The sequence below is a fragment of the Chrysemys picta genome, chromosome 11, assembly GCF_011386835.1.
Source record: "Chrysemys picta bellii isolate R12L10 chromosome 11, ASM1138683v2, whole genome shotgun sequence".
Lineage (NCBI taxonomy): Eukaryota > Metazoa > Chordata > Testudines > Emydidae > Chrysemys > Chrysemys picta.
The window spans coordinates 35,931,206-35,949,455 of NC_088801.1; the positions used below are offsets into that span (position 1 = coordinate 35,931,206).

Sequence of the window (18,250 nt, forward strand, 5' to 3'; positions counted from 1 at the left end):
TACAATAAAAAATGTAATCTTTATTATTTTGGCGCATTAATAATGTTGTTTAGCATCAGTTAGGGTAATAGCATCTTCCTGCATGCAGTTCACTAATACAGTATAAGTCAATAGTTTTAATAAAAGAAGTCTATATGTAATTTTCCTGTGTAAGAAACATAAAATGTCCTGATGTGTTTGATTATACAATTTTGTTACTTCGTTTTTGTGAAAAAATATTGTGGACCCAGATTATATTAATAGTAGTTCTAATGCAGCATGAATCAAAAAGAATATATGTAAATAAACCCTGGAAAAGATAAAGGATTCTGTGAAGGAAAAAGGATATTTTAAAATTCTGATGCAGGCACTGCTAGAAATTCAAACAAAACTTTGCATCCTTTTCCAAAGCAAAAAATATAGCCTTTTGTTATCAAGCAAATTGTGCACTTCTTTTGCAGAAATTATCAAATTATTTCAAATGGAAATGTTTTCAAATATAGTAAAAAAGCAGAAACCTACAACTACCCATTCTTGTCTTCATTTCTTATTTTCTGAAGTTCTTCCATGAAAAAGTGCTGTGGTCAGAAAGTAATAAAAATGGCTGTGACATCAACCTGAAGATAAAATTCATTTCTTATATTATGTACATAATGCTGAAAAATAAAATAAAATGGTTTTTTTACAATATTTATATTTGCTTATAAAATTCTAACCACATTATTTTCAACAGGTTTAGCAGTTTGCAACACATCTGTACAGTTTTGCTATACACCATATGTTTTCACTTAAGATTTAAAAATTTAAAACAAAAAAGCTCTTGAATTAGGTGCAAACTATTGCTTAATGATGTGAAGAAATGAGGTCTTGTTGAACAATTTGTTTCTCTTTACCTCTGATGTATGGTTTCCCATAATTAAGAATTCTGGACTGTTGAAAGAACAGCAGCATAGGCAGTATAAACATGCATTGATAGCATCCAAACTATCTATAATGGTAGAGAATACATACTTTTACCTGTTGAAAGCTTGCACACTACACTTATTGTGGTACATATTTGATGCAATAAATGTGCTCATGTCATTATTTGGTTGCTCAAACATGCACCACAGGGTAAAATTACTATTTACATAACAGAGGGCTTTTCATTAACATATACAATGTCAACCTTACTGAGAGCTGAAGATGGCCAAACAATACTGCAGGATAAAGCAGAACAATTTTATAAAGGGTTCGTTTTGGTCAATTCTGTTTTATAGGGCAGATTCTTTTAATATTTTTATACAGAAAACCATTTGACAAAGACATAAAACCTTGGACTCCAGACCTTACAATGAAGTTTGCACTTGCTGAGATTTAATGGTCTGTGTAAAAATAATCCATCTGTTCTGTTCTTGTGGATTATAGAGAACTTTACAGGCATATAAAGACTCGTCTGATGTGACACAACATGAATACATTAATTAAGCACCTCAGAATTTATTACTCCCTCCCAGAAACACAGAGTAGTTAAAAATCTGTTGTTCTCTGTGACTCAATGTTTTTCATGCATGATCTATAAGTGCAGCATGCCTTCATGCAAATAATTTCTGTGTGTATATTAGAGAGTCATATTATAGAACACCTGGTCCTCATACCTGTAAAGTAATACTTAACCCTTCCCCAACATAAACCCCATTTACAAAAATAGTTACATATAATCAACATATGATTAAAAAAAAAGATGACTCCACCAACACAGATTTTGTAAAAATATGACAAACGTGGCAGTTGAAATGCAAACAGTGGATACAGTTACTGTATTGTTTTATGCTAAACACACAAAAATTTATTGGTTTTCACCCCTTTAACTGGTCCCTACAGTCTGAGTAGCCATTTTTTCTCTCCTCTTCAGCAGTGTCAGCTGGTAGTGAAAATGGTAACCTCCAGTCAAGGTTGTTTCCCCATATTATAGTCACAATTTACTGACAAGGGGTCACTGTCTTGTTATAGGCACTGACCTTATGTATACAGTATATTTTTAAAAACTGTCTGTTTGGCATAGACCTCCTACAGGAGTCCTGTGGACACAAACACATCACCTTCACAGGCTGTAAACAACTTTTCAGACAAACAGAATTGTTTCCTTGCATTTTATTTTTCCTTCTTTCTGACATCTTTGTCTTCCTTTTCATGTTTTTCTTTTACTAGCTTTGTTACACAATCATAGGAAGGTGGACAAACTGCTGTTGAGGTGGTCATGTCTGTTTTCTCTGTAAATGAATTTTCATTTAACTTGTCAATAAGAATTTCATCTTTGATACATTGACCAATCCCTCCTTGGATTTTATTTTTGTTGTATGCAAATGAAGCCTGTTTTACTGTTCGTTTTAAAAGGTAACGTCTGAAAGCATGCTGAATAATGACAGCAGATGCCTCCTCTTGTTTTCGTTTTAATGTGGTTGTAATTGGTTCATAGGAGGATTTTGAAGGATTGGATGCCATAAACCGGTCTTCCATTTGTATTCGAAGTGCATCCATCTCTCCACTTTCCCCCAAAACACGCTTTGTAAAAGCAAACAAGATGTCAAGGCAGTGAATTCTGTCACCACTCACCATGGGCAGATCCATTGCAATAAGCTGAACTTTGTTTGGTTTTGGTAAATGAAGAGGAGGATCAAGTGCAGCTGCAAAATCAGACAGTTTTGCAAATTCCATGAACTGGGTTGCATCTGGATCATATTTTTCCCAAACCTCATAGAACATCTCAAAGTCGTCCTCGCTCAAGGGCTCGGCACTTTCTTCTGTAGCAACACTGAAGTTCTCCAAAATAACAGCAATATACATGTTTACTACAACTAGAAATGAGATGATAATATAACTGACAAAAAAGAAAATCCCAACTGAAGGGTTACCACAGTCTCCTTTAACAGAGCTTCCTGGGTGAGGTTTATTAGGATCACAGTCTGGTTCTCCACTGTTAAGAATTGGTGCTAACAAGCCATCCCAACCAGCTGACGTGGTAATCTGAAATAGGCAGATCATGCTGTTGCCAAAAGTTTCAAAGTTGAACATGTCATCAATCCCTGCTTCCCTCTTAACGTAGGCAAAGTTGGACATTCCAAATATAGCATAGATAAACATGACCAGGAAAAGCAGGAGACCAATGTTAAACAAAGCAGGAAGAGACATCATCAAAGCAAAAAGCAGAGTGCGGATCCCTTTAGCTCCCTTAATGAGACGCAGGATTCGACCTATTCTGGCGAGTCGGATAACTCTGAACAAGGTGGGGGACACAAAATATTTTTCGATCACCTTTGCTAGAAACATACCTGTAAAAACAAAACAGCTAGTAAGTAAGGGGAAAATATTTTACAGCAATTTAATCTTTCTGTACTACAGTATCAGAATGATGGAGGATTGCAAAGACTTCCAAATCATTCAGTCATGTTTTATATGATTACTAACATTTCATATGTCAAGTAAATGTACTGTATAGGTTTTACTTTAATTTTTAATATATCTTATGTAAAAGAGATCTGATAGTTCAAGAGTGGATAATGTGTAATTTCTGACACTGAGAATGGCAATAGAAGAAGTTCTTATCAATTCTCTCATACAAATTATTCCTAATATAGTCAGATACTATGGTGATGGCTGAATATAAGAATTTTGATGATTACTCTAGAGAAAGTTACAGGAAATGAAAAGCTAAACAACTTAATTGTAAGCATTGTAATAGCAAAAGCCAAACATGAAGCACCTTAAGTAAATTTTCATCTTCCACTCATTTTAGCCTCTTTTTAATTTAACAAACAATTCTTACCTACTATGGAGAGAATGACAACCACAAAATCAAAAATGTTCCACCCTATGGTGAAGTAGTAATAACGGAGTGAAATCAGTTTCAGAACACATTCTCCAGTGAAAAGGACAATAAACACCAGGTTAATCCGCTGTAAAATAGTTTGCATCTCATCACTCTGATCATCTGTTTCTACCATCATGGTGACCATGTTAAGGCAGATAAGAATCATGATGCCAATATCAAATACTTGTTTTGTCACAAAATCAAATACCATGCCTTGGAATTTGTTCTGGAGGGGGGAAAAAAGAACCATTCAATTCACACCTAACAATTATTATTCTATTCTATATTATACTGGAAGAAGGTAAGAAAATCTCTTAATAACACAGTGTATAGAACTTCAGTAAAAGGGCAGCCTTGTCAAATTAATAATACAAATATTAGAGCTTAATTCAGCTCCCTTGCATGTAGATGTTGTGATAGTCTTGTCCAGCATCACACAGCAAGTTTGAAGCAGAGCTGAAAGAGTTCAGCTCTACTGGGTCCCAATTTACAACCTTAAACACCCGTTCACTTTCTGATACCCTCTCTCTCATTCACTGTCTGTTCTGTGCACTGAATGAGGCAGGGGTCATGTAGAAAGAATAGATTGTGATCATGTAATGAAAGACTGTTCTAATGCATATCCACAAGGGGAGGGGAATTAAGGTTGCATGATTCTGGCAGTTTTGATTCTGGCATGTCTTAATTTTTGAGTGGTTGACTTTGCAACCTTAGTATTCTTTCTAATATTAGAGTTCTTCCAAAAAATTATTGGACAAATTATTTAATGTTGGTAAAACTTCTTGTTCCTCCCCCCCAACTCTGGAAATTGCATGGGACGTTTTTGCTGACATTTTCCAGAAAAATTCACCCTGAGGTAAGGAGCAAGCATGAGAATTTTTAACCCAAATGATAAAAGTTTGGCAAAGTTATAAGCAATTGAAATTAGGGAATTACAATGGGAAGTGTTAGGTAACTTTAACTATAGGTGTTTCCACAAGCTCCACCTATAACATGTTAAAACATAATAGGATTTTCAAAGGATCCTAAAAGACTTAGACAACCAACTCCAATTGAATTTTGATAGGACTTGGGCAACTAAATCCCTCATGCTTCTTTGAAAATCTCAGCCTTAATATATACATGTTCTTTACTGCTGAGTAAACTGACAGATTTTTCTTCTTAGAACTGTTACAATGAAAGCAGACAGTATGGCAATGATTTATTATCATTATTATTATTCACAGGAAAGGGGCATACAATAGAGTTCAGATTCCTGGATCTTTTCCTCTTTACATATTAAAAAAAGAAAAATATGGTAGCAGAGGGAAAAGGTACTTTCTTTCTTTAATGTGTTTAAATTTTTCACTTTTGCTTACCTTAATGATAACTTGTACATGAGCTTTTTATAGATCAAATATCTAGTCTTTATACAAATGTGAACTCTAAATAAACTGCTTACAAGCTAATATTTCTTCTTTTCTTTTAAATTGGCCTTTTAGTCTGGACAAATTAAAGTAAATCATTCTTACCCCGGGCCTAGGTATAGGTTTTTGTGGTTTCTTGGATCCCAGCTTTTTCATTGCATTGTAGTATTTCTTCTGTTCTTCTGTCATAAAGATGTCTTGACCTCCAAAGTAAGGAAATGAAATCAAAACTGGTTACAACCATATTTACATGAATAAAAAAGAGAAAAGGGATTACAAGGAAAATAAGTGTCTCTTATAATCTTATATTTTATTGTGGAGACATTATAAATACATCCTCACTAGGAGATCAAAGGAGACATATTACTATCAGCTACTTTTTCATTGGCTCTCTGCAGAGTTAAATACTGACATGCATTAAAGGCATCAAGTAACAGAGTCTAATTAACTATTAAGCTCATGAGGTTTTAGTTTCAGGTCCCAGTGTATCAAGACAAGGCACTAACATCCTGTCAATATTAGGTAGGCTATCAAATTCAAGCACTTCCACACAAATGAATGAGTAAAACGCCCAACCTCTTTCAGGGTCACATTGAACAAGAAGTTTAGCCACCTTTTGGGCACAAAGGGGTGAAGCAATGGCTGTGGGCATTTGTAATGTTGCTATCGGGGCCAGTCCTCACTCTTCTGTAACCCATTCTGATGTGGACCTGATTTTCTCAAACAATGGGGATTTTTCTTTACAAGCAGTCATTCAATGTATATTATCTACTGCCTGTAATATTCTCTTGCAGTTCTGGATATCTTTATTGTTCAACAAGGAAGGGAGAAAGGACAAGAGACAATTACTTACCACTATTTTTGTCAGTTTTACTCTTCCCTGCACCCTACTTCCCTCACCCTTCTTAAAACTAGACTTCCTTGTTTCCTCATAGAATAATGCTTACAGATCTGGATGATCCTACTGTAGGATGAAGGAAGAGAAGGACTCTGACACCAACAATTATAGGTAAAGAGAGGAGACTCGCCAGAAACTGTAGTTCTTTGAGGAATACCTCTGCATATCCACAGTCATGAGATACAAAGTACCTGCACCATGGTGGTCCAGAACCTTCTGAAAAACTTTGCCACTGCATCCCCAATGTTCATGGCCCAAAGTTATGTAAGAGAGGTGTGACCCTCAATCACATCTGCTCACAGTCCAAGATGGATAGGAAACTGAGGAAGAGGGGAAGTTGAGTAGGGAGTTTGGATATTCAGAGATGTCCCTCAAAGAACTACAGCTACTGGTAAGTAATCTCTCTTTCTTCTTCAGGGAACCTGTGCATAATTCCACTCACTGGTGGCTGGTAAGCTCAGTGTAGCTGAGATGACTGATGGGCTGAGGAATTCTCAAATAAAAAAGATGGTAAAGCAGCTCTGCGAAACCTGGCATCAAACTGTGAAGCTAAATCTAGTACTATAGTAATGTTGAGTGAATATATGTATTGAGTTCCAGCTGGCCACCTTTCAGATCTCCACTTCTGCCAGTTTCAGAGCAAGGGACTTGAATATACGTCTACCACACCCTCCAATGAGCGCCATAGGCACCATGCTATAGGCTATTTTGGCGTGGGTCTCTCTCAGTCTCTCCTGTTGGAGCTGTTCCATTTGTATAAATAATTAAATAACACTGGGCAAGAGAGAGTGAGAAACAGACTCTATAGCCTGGTGATTAGGGCACTCATCTGGGATGTGGGAGATGCAGAGACATGAACCTGGGGTGAGTTTCTCTCTAACCAGAAATTTAATCCTGGAACTGAGAAACCTTGATGAAAACACATTTAGCCAAAAAAATCCTGACCAGCTCGAGTTCTACTGCATCTAGGACCTACTTGTCCACTGTTATGTCCTTCCAGGCTGGAAGTGGGGAATGTGATAGAGTTGGTTCTTTGCTCCTGACATACATATCAAAATTGGGGAGAAAGAGGAGTGACAAGAAGCGTGTATCCCAAACACAGAACCTTTGCCTCACAGATCTGTTTTTTGGGTGCCTGTTAGTGTTTGCACGCACTGCCACAGTCCCCCTCTAGCAGCAGAGAATGGTGTTGCACAGGACTTCACGTCTAACACCCCCTGTTGACCACTTCCTTGGCTCTATGCTGGCCTGTCTCTGTCTGGGTCTTCCATGGCCCAGCTTTTCAGCCAGATCACCTCCTAAGTTCATGGGTAACAAAAGTCCAACTGTAAATCCAAATAAATATCCAAACCAATTTCTTCTGCCCCTCTTGGGCTACACTGAAGTTTTGTGCTCTTTGCCCTTACTCCTGGGCCCTGCTGAGTTCCTCTACGCTGTTTCCTCCCAGCAGGTTTCCCACTGCCTCCCCTCCATAAGGACTCTGTGCTCTTCCCTCAGAGATCTCCATGCTTCTTACAGGCCTTATCACAGGAACCTGTCCTACTCCCTGTGGTTTTCTCCATCCTGCCTTCAGCAGGTCTCTTCTTCCCTGGGTCTCCTTCCCCATGACTGAGTTCTCTTCCCTATATAGTTTTCCCTGATGGTTAGGCCTTTTGTCTGATGTCCATTGAAGGGGAAGAAATGGTCTTCAGGGGCATACAAATCCCAAAATGGGAGGTGGAATTAGCAGTAGGAAGGAATCAGGGTAACTGAATGAACCAAGTCTGCCTCTTCTGAGATTTCTTGGAAGAGGAGAAGACATCTGGGAAAGGAGCCCAAGGAAACAACATTGGTAAGGCAAAGACTATATCAGCAGGAGATGCTGATGGTGTCTTTGGCACCAGAGAGGAGAGGTTGAAGTTGGATCCAGAGGAGTCAATGCCCAATTGGTGCTCTTCCAAGATAAGTACTACTACTGCTTTTTTCTATGGTGCTTTCCCCTTAATGCTGGGGGATCTTTTTCAGCACACTTGCTCTTCTTCCTATGTTTCCAGGGAGCTAGAGAGAGAAAAAATTGGCATCCGACATGAAATCAAAAATTCAGTTCTGTTCAGTGAAGGCATTTCTTATGGCACTCCTGAAATGTCAACACCACCCAGGATGTAGATAACATGAAGGTATCAGCACCAGAATTTTCCAGTGTCTTTCAGATATCGGTACTGGAGTGAAAACTATTTTCTGACTTAGGTAACAAAATACTGGCACTGGGACCCCAAGGTCTTTGAGGGCCTTGAAAAAAAAGAGTCCTTCAATTGTGATTGTTCAGACCTGGAAGAGACTGACTGGAGCTGAAGATTGTGGTTTTAATGCTGTCAGCACTGAAGTGGTCCTCTTTTAACTCCTATGTCCTGTCTGGCTTCTATTTAGACATTGTAGTGGAGTCCTTATTAGGCAGAGTCAAGATTGGCTTCAGGAGGCTAGTGGTGGAGAAGTTGGAAGTTGAAGACAGCCATTGTGGGCCATTCATGGTGTGCCAGCCAGAATCCACTGCTCTCTCTGACAGCCTTACTCAAAGGGCTTGAGGAATAAAAACCTATCAGACTTTACATCTCTTGGGAGGTGAGTTTCCTCCAGACAAAAGAGGTAGCATGTGCGTGCATCGTATTTCAGGAATATCCCTGAACTGCAGGCACACCTCTTGAAACTCTTCTTCAGGTCTGCCATTGTCAACACTGACCCAAGCAAAGTGAGAGAATGCACTGAGGTAAAATGAAATATTAGATTTTTAACTGAAAAGGGAATGATTTGGTAATATATATATTTAGCTAGCTAAGACTAACAGATACTAAGGGCTTATCTACACAAACAGTTATTGCGCAGTAAGCTGAAGTGTAAATCTACAGCACACTAGCATGCCATGCAATTAGGGTCCAGGTGGACCCTGCTACCATGCATTAAAAGTTCCCTACTGTACTCCAGTGCACACTAGGGAACTGTCAGTATGTGGTAGGAGGGTCCACGTGGCCATTTAGTGCACAGCACGCTTGTGTGCTGTAGATTCACACCCCAGCTTCCCGCACACTAAATGTTCACATAGACAAAACTATAAGAAGGGGTTTTAAAAAAGAACATCCAACAGTCAGGCAGACCTGGCACAACAGTGAGATTCCTCACATCCATAACAGACCATAGTCAAAAAGGAATTGAGGCAGGTGCAGCTCACACCTTCCTAATAACGGTCTAAGACACCAAAGGCAAGATTCACAGAGGCACTTAGGTGGGATGATGCTGAGTGTTGCCATGTATAACTTTTAGGTGCCTAGAAAATCACTGGAATTCACAAAGCCTGAGTTCAGCACCTAGGTTCTCTGCACAACGAATGGGGAGAGAGAGGCACCTCAGAATGGGATTCACAAAAAGGCAGCATTGTTGGGCGGTTCCTCACTTAAAATAGCCAGTGGGAGATGCCAAGCTGAGGGGGCTTGTGCTAAGCCCTGCCTCTCTCTTGGAGATAGGTGCCTAAAATTGGGCTACAGGGAGGTACCTCCCTCTGCTTGGGATTCTCAGCTGCAAACCCTCTCTTTGTGTTAGGCACCTATGCCATTTGAGCAAGAAGCTGGGAGAGGAGACTGTCCCTCATAACTTTTAGCGCCGTGGTTAGGGTACTCAGCTGGGATGTGGGAGACCCCCCAGTTCAAGTCCCCCTCCACTTGATGGGGAGAAGGGATTTGAACTGGGATTCTGATGTGTGGGGCTCCCACAGTCTGTCCCTTTCAACCTGTTATACTTAGGATAAATAATTAAAGAATCATTGGGCCAGAGAGAGAGCGAGAGAGCATGAGAATGACACTATAGCCTGGTGGTTAGAGCACTCACCACGGAGGCAGAAGAGCTAGGATCCACTCCATCTGCGCCAAACAACTTTTAAAGATTATTTATCCACAGTGGGATAGCTTGAAAAGGAGAGAATGAAGGAGCCCCACATCAGAGTATCCCAAAGCCCAGTGGCCTATGGCAGATCACAGTTCAAATCTCTTCTGCTGATCCCATATGTGGTGGGGAGGGGGAAGACTGGAACTGTGGGTCTGCCATATCCCAGGTGACTAACAACCACTAGGCTAAAAGTTATAAGAGCAGTCCTCCCTCTCTCCCCCTCCCCCATCATGTTGTGTAAGCCCACCAATAGGAACCTGATCCGGTAGGTGAGCTCTGAACACATTTACTGGATTGATCCCTGCAGGCAAGTTCGGTGCAGGAATGCCTAGCTTCTCCTGATTCATGCATTGTACTGTGGCTTAGGCATCCAGACACCTGGCATGGGACTGCAGTACGCAACAACATAGGGGCCTAGAGAACTTTTACTGCAAAAATCCAAGCAAGTTTAGGTGCCTACAAATTTGGCAGCAGCTGAGCAGGTTTTGTGAATCCCAGTGAGGCCTGGTGCTGGGATTTATGCACTAAAGTGGCAGTTAGGTGCCTATGTCATTCTGTGAATCTATCCCCAAGTGTTCAGTGCTGTCATGGCTTTATAGAAGGTTCAGGATCATTGAGGCATTAGTGGAAGTATGCAGAGATGCCACAAAGAAGTAATGTACTGTGTTTTGCATGTACTGATAGCTCAAAATAGCTCAAAAGATTATCTTTGCATTTTTATAATAATCACCTTCAGATTGAGAAGGGCCAGAATTTTCAGCCAAAAAGGAAAAAAAAAAAAAAAAAAACAGAGAAAATAATAAGTGCTTGCATAGAGTGGCCTAGAATCAATGGTGCAACCACATAAAGAGTTTGTAGGAAGTGGCCAGGAGTGAGAATGTATTAGTCCTCCACTTACATAAAGGCTTGGTCTACACTAACCCCCCAAATCGAACTAAGGTACGCAACTTCAGCTACGTGAATAACGTAGCTGAAGTTCGAAGTACCTTAGTTCGATCTTACCTCGGTCCACACGCGGCAGGCAGGCTCCCCCGTCGACTCCGCGGTACTCCTCTCGTCTAGCTGGAGTACCGCAGTCGACGGCGAGCACTTCCGGGTTCGACTTATCGCGTCCAGACAAGACGCGATAAGTCGAACCCAGAAGTTCGATTGCCAGCCGCCGAACTAGCGGCTGGGTATAGACGTACCCTGAAAGGAATATCCACAGGACACTAAATAACTTGGGGATGGGGGGAAGGGAAAGGATGTGTTCCACTCATCACCCGGACTACTATGAAGCTATAGCATATTGTATCTTGTACTGTATCTTTTATATAATAATGTTTTTCAATTGTTTCAATCAGAATAAATGCTTGGGACAATCATTCCACATTTTTTATGACTTCAAAAAGCAATGTCTTATATTGTCTTTAGGACAGAGAGGAGACACTTTAATACTTATCTTCTTTTTTTGCTGGTTGAAGTTATCAATGATAACACCAATAAACAAATTCAGGGTGAAAAACGATCCAAAAATGATAAAGATGACAAAATAGAGATACATGTATAGGTTGCCTTCATAGTCGGGTTGATCCAGTACCTACAAAACAAGTTTTGCACAAAAAAAAAAAAAATCAGCACTAATATTCCATGTCAACAATTCATTGAAAAATCAGCAACTCACAACATAAAGATCCAAAATACTTCTGTCCTGGGATAGTACCTTAGCGTTCTTACTAATTTTTGCCCTGCACCTATTGAAATCAATGGGAGTTTTGCTATCAGTTTACAATAATTCATACTTAGCAGAATTTTTGCCATGCTCACTCACTCATTTTTGTTAAACTTAGAACTCAGAGTCTATACAAGGAAAAGAAGACTTTAGAACATATATTGTACTTACAGCTCTTGAATCAACAGCTGCATACATAATATCCATCCATCCTTTAAATGTAGCCTGTAAATGAGACACATGTTTGATATCTGTGTAAAAATATGGGTTCATGAAAATAGCTAGAGTCCAACATTTTATATAACTGTTTTCATCAACTACAGTACCAGGAATCTTTATATCACATTTAAATCATTGGTCTAATATAAGATTTATAGTTCAAGTTAATCTCTTGGCTTTCTTTAGAACTGCTTATCAAATACACTACTTATCAAATACACCACCATTATATCTGTATATGAGCAGTGGCATAGTAAGCAATTAGTATAACCATGAAATCATACATTTATAATTCCTAATCATCTACTACAAATTATAGTGTATGGTATCCATTTTAATGGAATAAATGCTCAGCAAATTCAGATGAGCAGATATAATGGCTACATACAACTGAGAAATACTAAGAAATAGCCTTCTTCTGTGACTCGGTTGCCACCAGCAAGGACCAATGAATAGTCCCTCATTATCATGTCAGTCAGGAAAGTGGCAACCAGTAGGAACCAAGCATGTTTAAGCCCTCCAACAAGGTACGTCTTTCCCTAACTCTCATTCCCAGTTTGATTCCTGCTTTGTCAATGGTCAAAATTGTTCTCTCTGGTTTAGTGATTTTGTTTTTACTATAGTTATATTTTAGCATAAATTAAAACATGTTAGGTCTCTCACATATGTTCTTTATTGGGAAGCTACTGGAGGAAGAGAATACTGAACAGAAGATATGCATTATACATGGCAAAGACTAAAGATGCACCATCTGTGGTAGCATTCTACGGACTTCTACAGCTGCTTCCTTCTGAGCATAAACCCTAACAGAGAGATGAAGACAGTAAGAGGAAGGACATCTCCAAGTAAGAATCAACATACTGAGATTTAATCCAAACACGCCTAGAGAGAAATGGAGGATTCAAGTAGTTCTGTAGTCTTTTTATGCCACCCATCATCATCTGCCGAAAAAAAAATGCAGGCACAGATCCCAGCCCAGAATAGGGAACCCGCTCTTTCATGATTATTGCTACCTCATTAGTTTCTTGACACCTAGTTAAGTAGTGGGGTTATTGGAAAAACAAACTCTGCCCATGGAGCATATAAAGTGCAATACAGTTAGCAGCATCAGGAAATAGACCAATCAAAAGTGACTAAAGTACTGAAGAGACAAAGTGGGACCATTCATGATTAAAACAAAAAACAGTCCTGAAGCAGCATAGTTTTTAGACATGTAGGGTTGCCCTCAGGTGTATGTCTGGGAGGAGCAAGTTTTATACCTTAGGGGCCACCACAGTAAAGATTAGATCATGCTGACAATTTATGGCATGATGGTAAACAGGGCCAGCTCTAGGCACCAGCAAACCAAGCACATGCTTGGGGTGGCAGAATTCCAGGGGTGGCACTCTGGGTTGTTGTGTTTTTTGTTTTGTTTTTTTGCTTCGACAGTTACGCTCTCAGAGGTGTTTTTGTTGTTGTTGCTTTTTTTGTGTACTTGGGGTGGCAAAAAACCTAGAGCCGGCCCTGATGGCAAAACCCCTAAAAGATCGTGTTAGAGTGCAGGTACTCATGAACATGACTGAAGTCTCAAAAATGGCCAGAGATTTTGAAGCCAACATAACCATTTGAAAATCAGATCTGCCATCTTACACACTGGTGGAAAAATGCAGTGTGTCCATAATATGATCCCATCTGCTCAATCTGTTAAGCAGGCATACCTTTGAATTATGTACATGCTGGAAGTGGCGGAGGAGCCCTTCTGAATGGTGTGTTTTATTTTCTCTGATCCAAACACACACCACCTGAATCCTCATAAATGGTCTCCCAGACAGACTGGAATTATTTTTAATTATGTATGCATTTATATTATAATGAATATATTCATATTAACATAGATTAACTGGGAGAAGAGAAAATGGTTAATTTTAAAATATTAAAATTAACCCTCTTACCCTCCTAACCCTCAATAAATAGATAAAAGAAAAAATGCAGATCTCCAACCACATCTGAGACAAGGGGAAAGAACTGAGGAACTCTCAAAGCCCATATAGTTAATTATTATTACATAAAAGAGCAACTTAAATAAAGAGATGATGTGTAGAAGCTTCAAGGGGTGAGGATGGAGAAGCACTAACTATTAAATGCTACTTAATTGTAGTATCTTTAAAAAGAGCTGAAATAGAATCTGTATTCACTACACTAACACAATTTCACAAAGTCATATATAGAACATTACTGCTCCCAACAAGTGAAGAAAAAAACCCAGAAAAACAAATCAGAATTCCCAAGTAAAAAAATTAGGGAGAATGGGTTATGAACTGATACCTCGCTGGAATCCAATATGCTCCCTCACTGTAGTAGTTGGTTTCCTCACCTCAAGTGAGTCATCGGGAAACAATGAATTCAATCATCATCGTAAAAAAATATTTATGTTAATTGATATTGTGGGGAGAACAAACCCCCTTCCATCATTTCCCAAACTGGAAAGTTCACTTCAGTTACAGAAATCTTTTTCTTCAAGTCTGTGTTGCTCTGGAATAGTAGAACACATGTAGAGGAAATTCAGCACTAGGGTGCTGAAGTTAGTAAATGGATACAGCTCCTACTGAGGTTGATGCCAGCTTAAGTTAGACTTGAATTTGGCCTATAACGTTTTCCTCAAGAGAAGTAAAGCTTTACTTACATATTTCCAAAATTACTGTCTTTATCCCTACTGAATAAAATCAGAGTACAGGAGTCCAGAAATTTATCTCAGTTACACTGATGTAACTTGGCATAGCTCCAATGATTTCTCATTCATGCTGGAATAACTCCACTGATTTGAAAGTGGTTACTTTAGATTACACGAGTGTAGCTGAGATCAGAATCTGACCCAAACCATTCTGGCCAAAGAACCCAGATAAGCCTAAGTATAAATTTGAATGGAATTTAAAAAACCCTCAAAAACAAACAAAAACAAAAACCAAACCCAACTTACTGTCAGCAAGACTGGATCAAATTTTTAGTGAAAACTGTAAGATCATACAGGTGTTATGCCACTCTATTCCTTTACTAAAGCCAAGCAACCTGAGATGATTTTTAGGAACATTTTCAAGTGTCTATTTTCGGGCAGAACTTTGCTTTTAATTAATATCCTGTTGGTGCTTTATAGCTGTCCACATCTGCCTGGTAGAACTGCATTTTATCATCCACACTTCAAAATTTCTGTTTTCTCCTCCTTTTTATCTACCTTGTAGCAAAAGAATCAATTCAGTATTTACCCTAATGGCTTGCAAAATTTTGACCAGAGAAGTGTCTCTTACCCCCAGGAGATTTACTTACCAGAGGAAATCCAAAATACTAGATTTCAGGTTTATACTTGTTACAAGAGAGCCATGCCACAAAGGAGATACTAGCAGATGCCCTTTATTTTCTCCCAACACCTCCCTCTCCTTCTCCACTTAGAGCTGCATGATAATTGGGAAGAAGGAGTTTCTCCAGCTTCGTCACTTCTCTTCAGGGATATAGAAAATCTTCACACAAGTTTAGACATCCTTCCCCCTCCCCTGACAAATCTCCTCCAAAAAACAAGTCATCCGCAGATTCACACAGACCAAAACCAGCTGTATTGGACCATAAAATGGAAAGTTTTGAACTAGTGGCATCTTCAGAGCCTACATAGAATGAACATTGAAATGTCACGTAAAAAGATACAAACCCAAACTACAAATGTATTCTGGAAATTGTTCTTAGTCTCTGATCACCAAAGTCTTAATTGATATTTTCCAGGATTCTGTAAAACTGTTGGCACATATCATGAACCCATGTGTTTTAGCCAGAAAAACTTTATGGCTCTGCACTTGTACTAGGAAATTTCTCTTCTAAGGTTCTGATTTCTGTAGAGATAAACTAGACTGAAAGAATTCTTCATAAAACTCACCCAAGACAGATCCACAGATATTTTTATCAGCTCAGAAAAATCGACTGTGATTCAGAGGCAGTCTAAATTCAGAATTTACAGGGTTTTTTTTCCGGAAACTAGACCAGATCTTCTGGGTGTGCCACCTGTCTAGTGACTCAGACGAAGGATCTTTATAAAACTTCTATTTACTTTTCAGCATGACTCTCATAACAGAAATAATATTTATATTCAGAGAACATTAGAGATTAATCATGGATGAGAGGGCTAGGTCCTGATTTCGGAAAAAAAGTTGTTTTTTTTTATAGAAATCCTGTTCCTTCTTCCTTTAGCATTGTAATCTCCTCTATCCACACCTTCTCCATGATAAAAAGGAACTCTTTCTAGAATCTCCTGCTCCAAACGGAAACCAGAAGAGATCTAAGGAAACAGGAATTTATTCCAGATTATCTACTGTCCAGAAAGGCTACAAGAACCTACAATATTTCTCTCCGAGAAAGATGTGACTCAGCTGGTTAAAAAAAATGGGTAATGCTAACAAAAAGATAGTTTGAAAAACAAAGCTCTTCTAATGCTACTGCCCTTCTGCAAAAGGCACCTTTGTTGCATACTACAGGGCATGTCTACACTGCAATTAAAAACCCACGACTGGTCCGTGCCAACTGACTTGGGTTCACAGGCCTTGGGCTAAGGGGCTGTTTAATCATGTTGTAGATATTCGGGCTCAGGCTGTAGCCCGAGCTCTGGAACCCTCACAGGTCCTAGAGTCTGGGCTCCAGCCCGAGCCTCTATATCACAGTTAAACAACCCCTCAGCCCAAGCCCTTTAGCCCGAGTCAGCTGGCATGAGTCAGCTATGGGTTTTTAATTGCAGTGTATAGTTGATATGCCCCCATTAATGCTTATCACTTATCGCTAAGTTTGTCAGAAAAAGCAATGGTATTGCCCCCCATGTGGAAATTTCCACACTATTCAATAAAGCTTTTCCTTAGTTTCCTAGCAGCCTGAGCCAAAGCCCATTCATGTCAATGGAAAGCCTCACAATAACTTCAATCAGCTTTGGCTCAGACCGTTAGGGAGCCAGGGAAAGAACTCTTTTGACTCCTGTTGACTTCAGTGGGCTTCTGGTTCAGGAGTAAAGAATGCAGATAGTGGCTTTCCATAGAGCAGAGTGCAGATATGGCCCAAAGAGGAAGCACAGCAAGAATATTCATTGACAATCACACTTTTGTATCTAGATTCCTCAGGATTAATGTTTTATCTTAAGCCATTAGCCAAATGCACAATTCTCCCAAAAGCATTATCTATATTCATATAGATATATAAGCGTAATTATGGGACTCAGCTAATCAATTCCTAGTATCCGTTCCTTTCAGATACCCTTTTTGTTGCTACATATTCAGTAGGAAGGGTAGATACACAAAAGTTCTGATATTTCCACCTTTTCTTCATCAAAGATCAAAGTAGTCTTAAGGCTCTGCCCTAGATTCTTGTCTAACATGATATCTCTTTTCCATATCAATTAGAAGATGGCTTTTTTAATTTCTGCCCTGATCAACAAAGCTATGTACAGAGCCCTGAAAAGCTACGTCTCTGAATCATGTTCTTCACTGTGTTCTTTAAGCCACATAATAAAAGGTTCTAATGTAGTAATTTGAAATTTACAAAAGGGATTTACAAGCACAAGTTCCACTGAAAGCCAATTAGACTTTTGCTCTGAAATCCTATAGGCACCTTTGAAAATTTCCCCTTATTGTGCTCTTATTGTTCCATGATTGCAAAATGGATATTATCACTTTATCGCACACATCTTCAAAGATGTAGAGCTCCCTGTTCATTTTGTGGGCAGCCAGAAGAGACTCTTTGGTCAAGGAAATGAATAAACACAAATGTGCGCGCTCTCTCAATACTTTCTACAAGCTCTATATCAGAATGGAAAAAAGAAGTGGTGGCATTGCCCAAGTTCCATCCACAAACCAAGTTCCACACAGCAAGGTTTGCCTCCTTGAGATAACAGAATGAGACACTACTCTCAGTATATTGTGCAGATGTTCAAAATACGACCATGCATCTTCTGCTGGATCCTTGGGCCTGGCTCTCCCTCACTGAGGTACCGGTACACCCATAGGCAGGACTGGAATAAGGCACAGGCAAAATAGGCTCACACCTATTACCCAAGCTCCCAGAGTCATGCAATCTAAGTTTTCATTTAAAAAAAATGTTTTTAGCCCTCATGGTGACTCACAGACTTTAAGGTCAGAAGGGACTATCGTGATCATCTAGTCTGACCTCCTGCACATTGCAGGTCACAGAACCTCACCCACCCACTCCTGAAATAGACCCCTAACCTCTGGCCGAGTTACTGAAATCCTCAAATCATGATTTAAAGACTTCAAGTT

The 18,250-nt window shown here is 39.3% G+C and overlaps 1 protein-coding gene across 3 annotated transcripts in view; it reads right to left on the reverse strand.

Annotated features, from left to right (window-relative positions):
- The window catches only part of LOC101943653 (sodium channel protein type 1 subunit alpha), a 174,234-nt gene continuing 155,984 nt past the window's right edge, over positions 1–18,250 (reverse strand). For all 3 annotated transcript variants that reach the window (XM_065561790.1, XM_065561789.1, XM_008178427.4), the window contains 5 exons: positions 11,928–11,981; positions 11,487–11,624; positions 5,341–5,445; positions 3,785–4,055; positions 1–3,290 (listed from right to left, as the gene is read on the reverse strand). In XM_065561790.1, the coding sequence (XP_065417862.1) occupies positions 2,113–3,290; positions 3,785–4,055; positions 5,341–5,445; positions 11,487–11,624; positions 11,928–11,981 (1,746 nt within the window). In that variant the 3' untranslated portion in view covers positions 1–2,112. The remainder of the gene's footprint in view (positions 3,291–3,784; positions 4,056–5,340; positions 5,446–11,486; positions 11,625–11,927; positions 11,982–18,250) is intronic.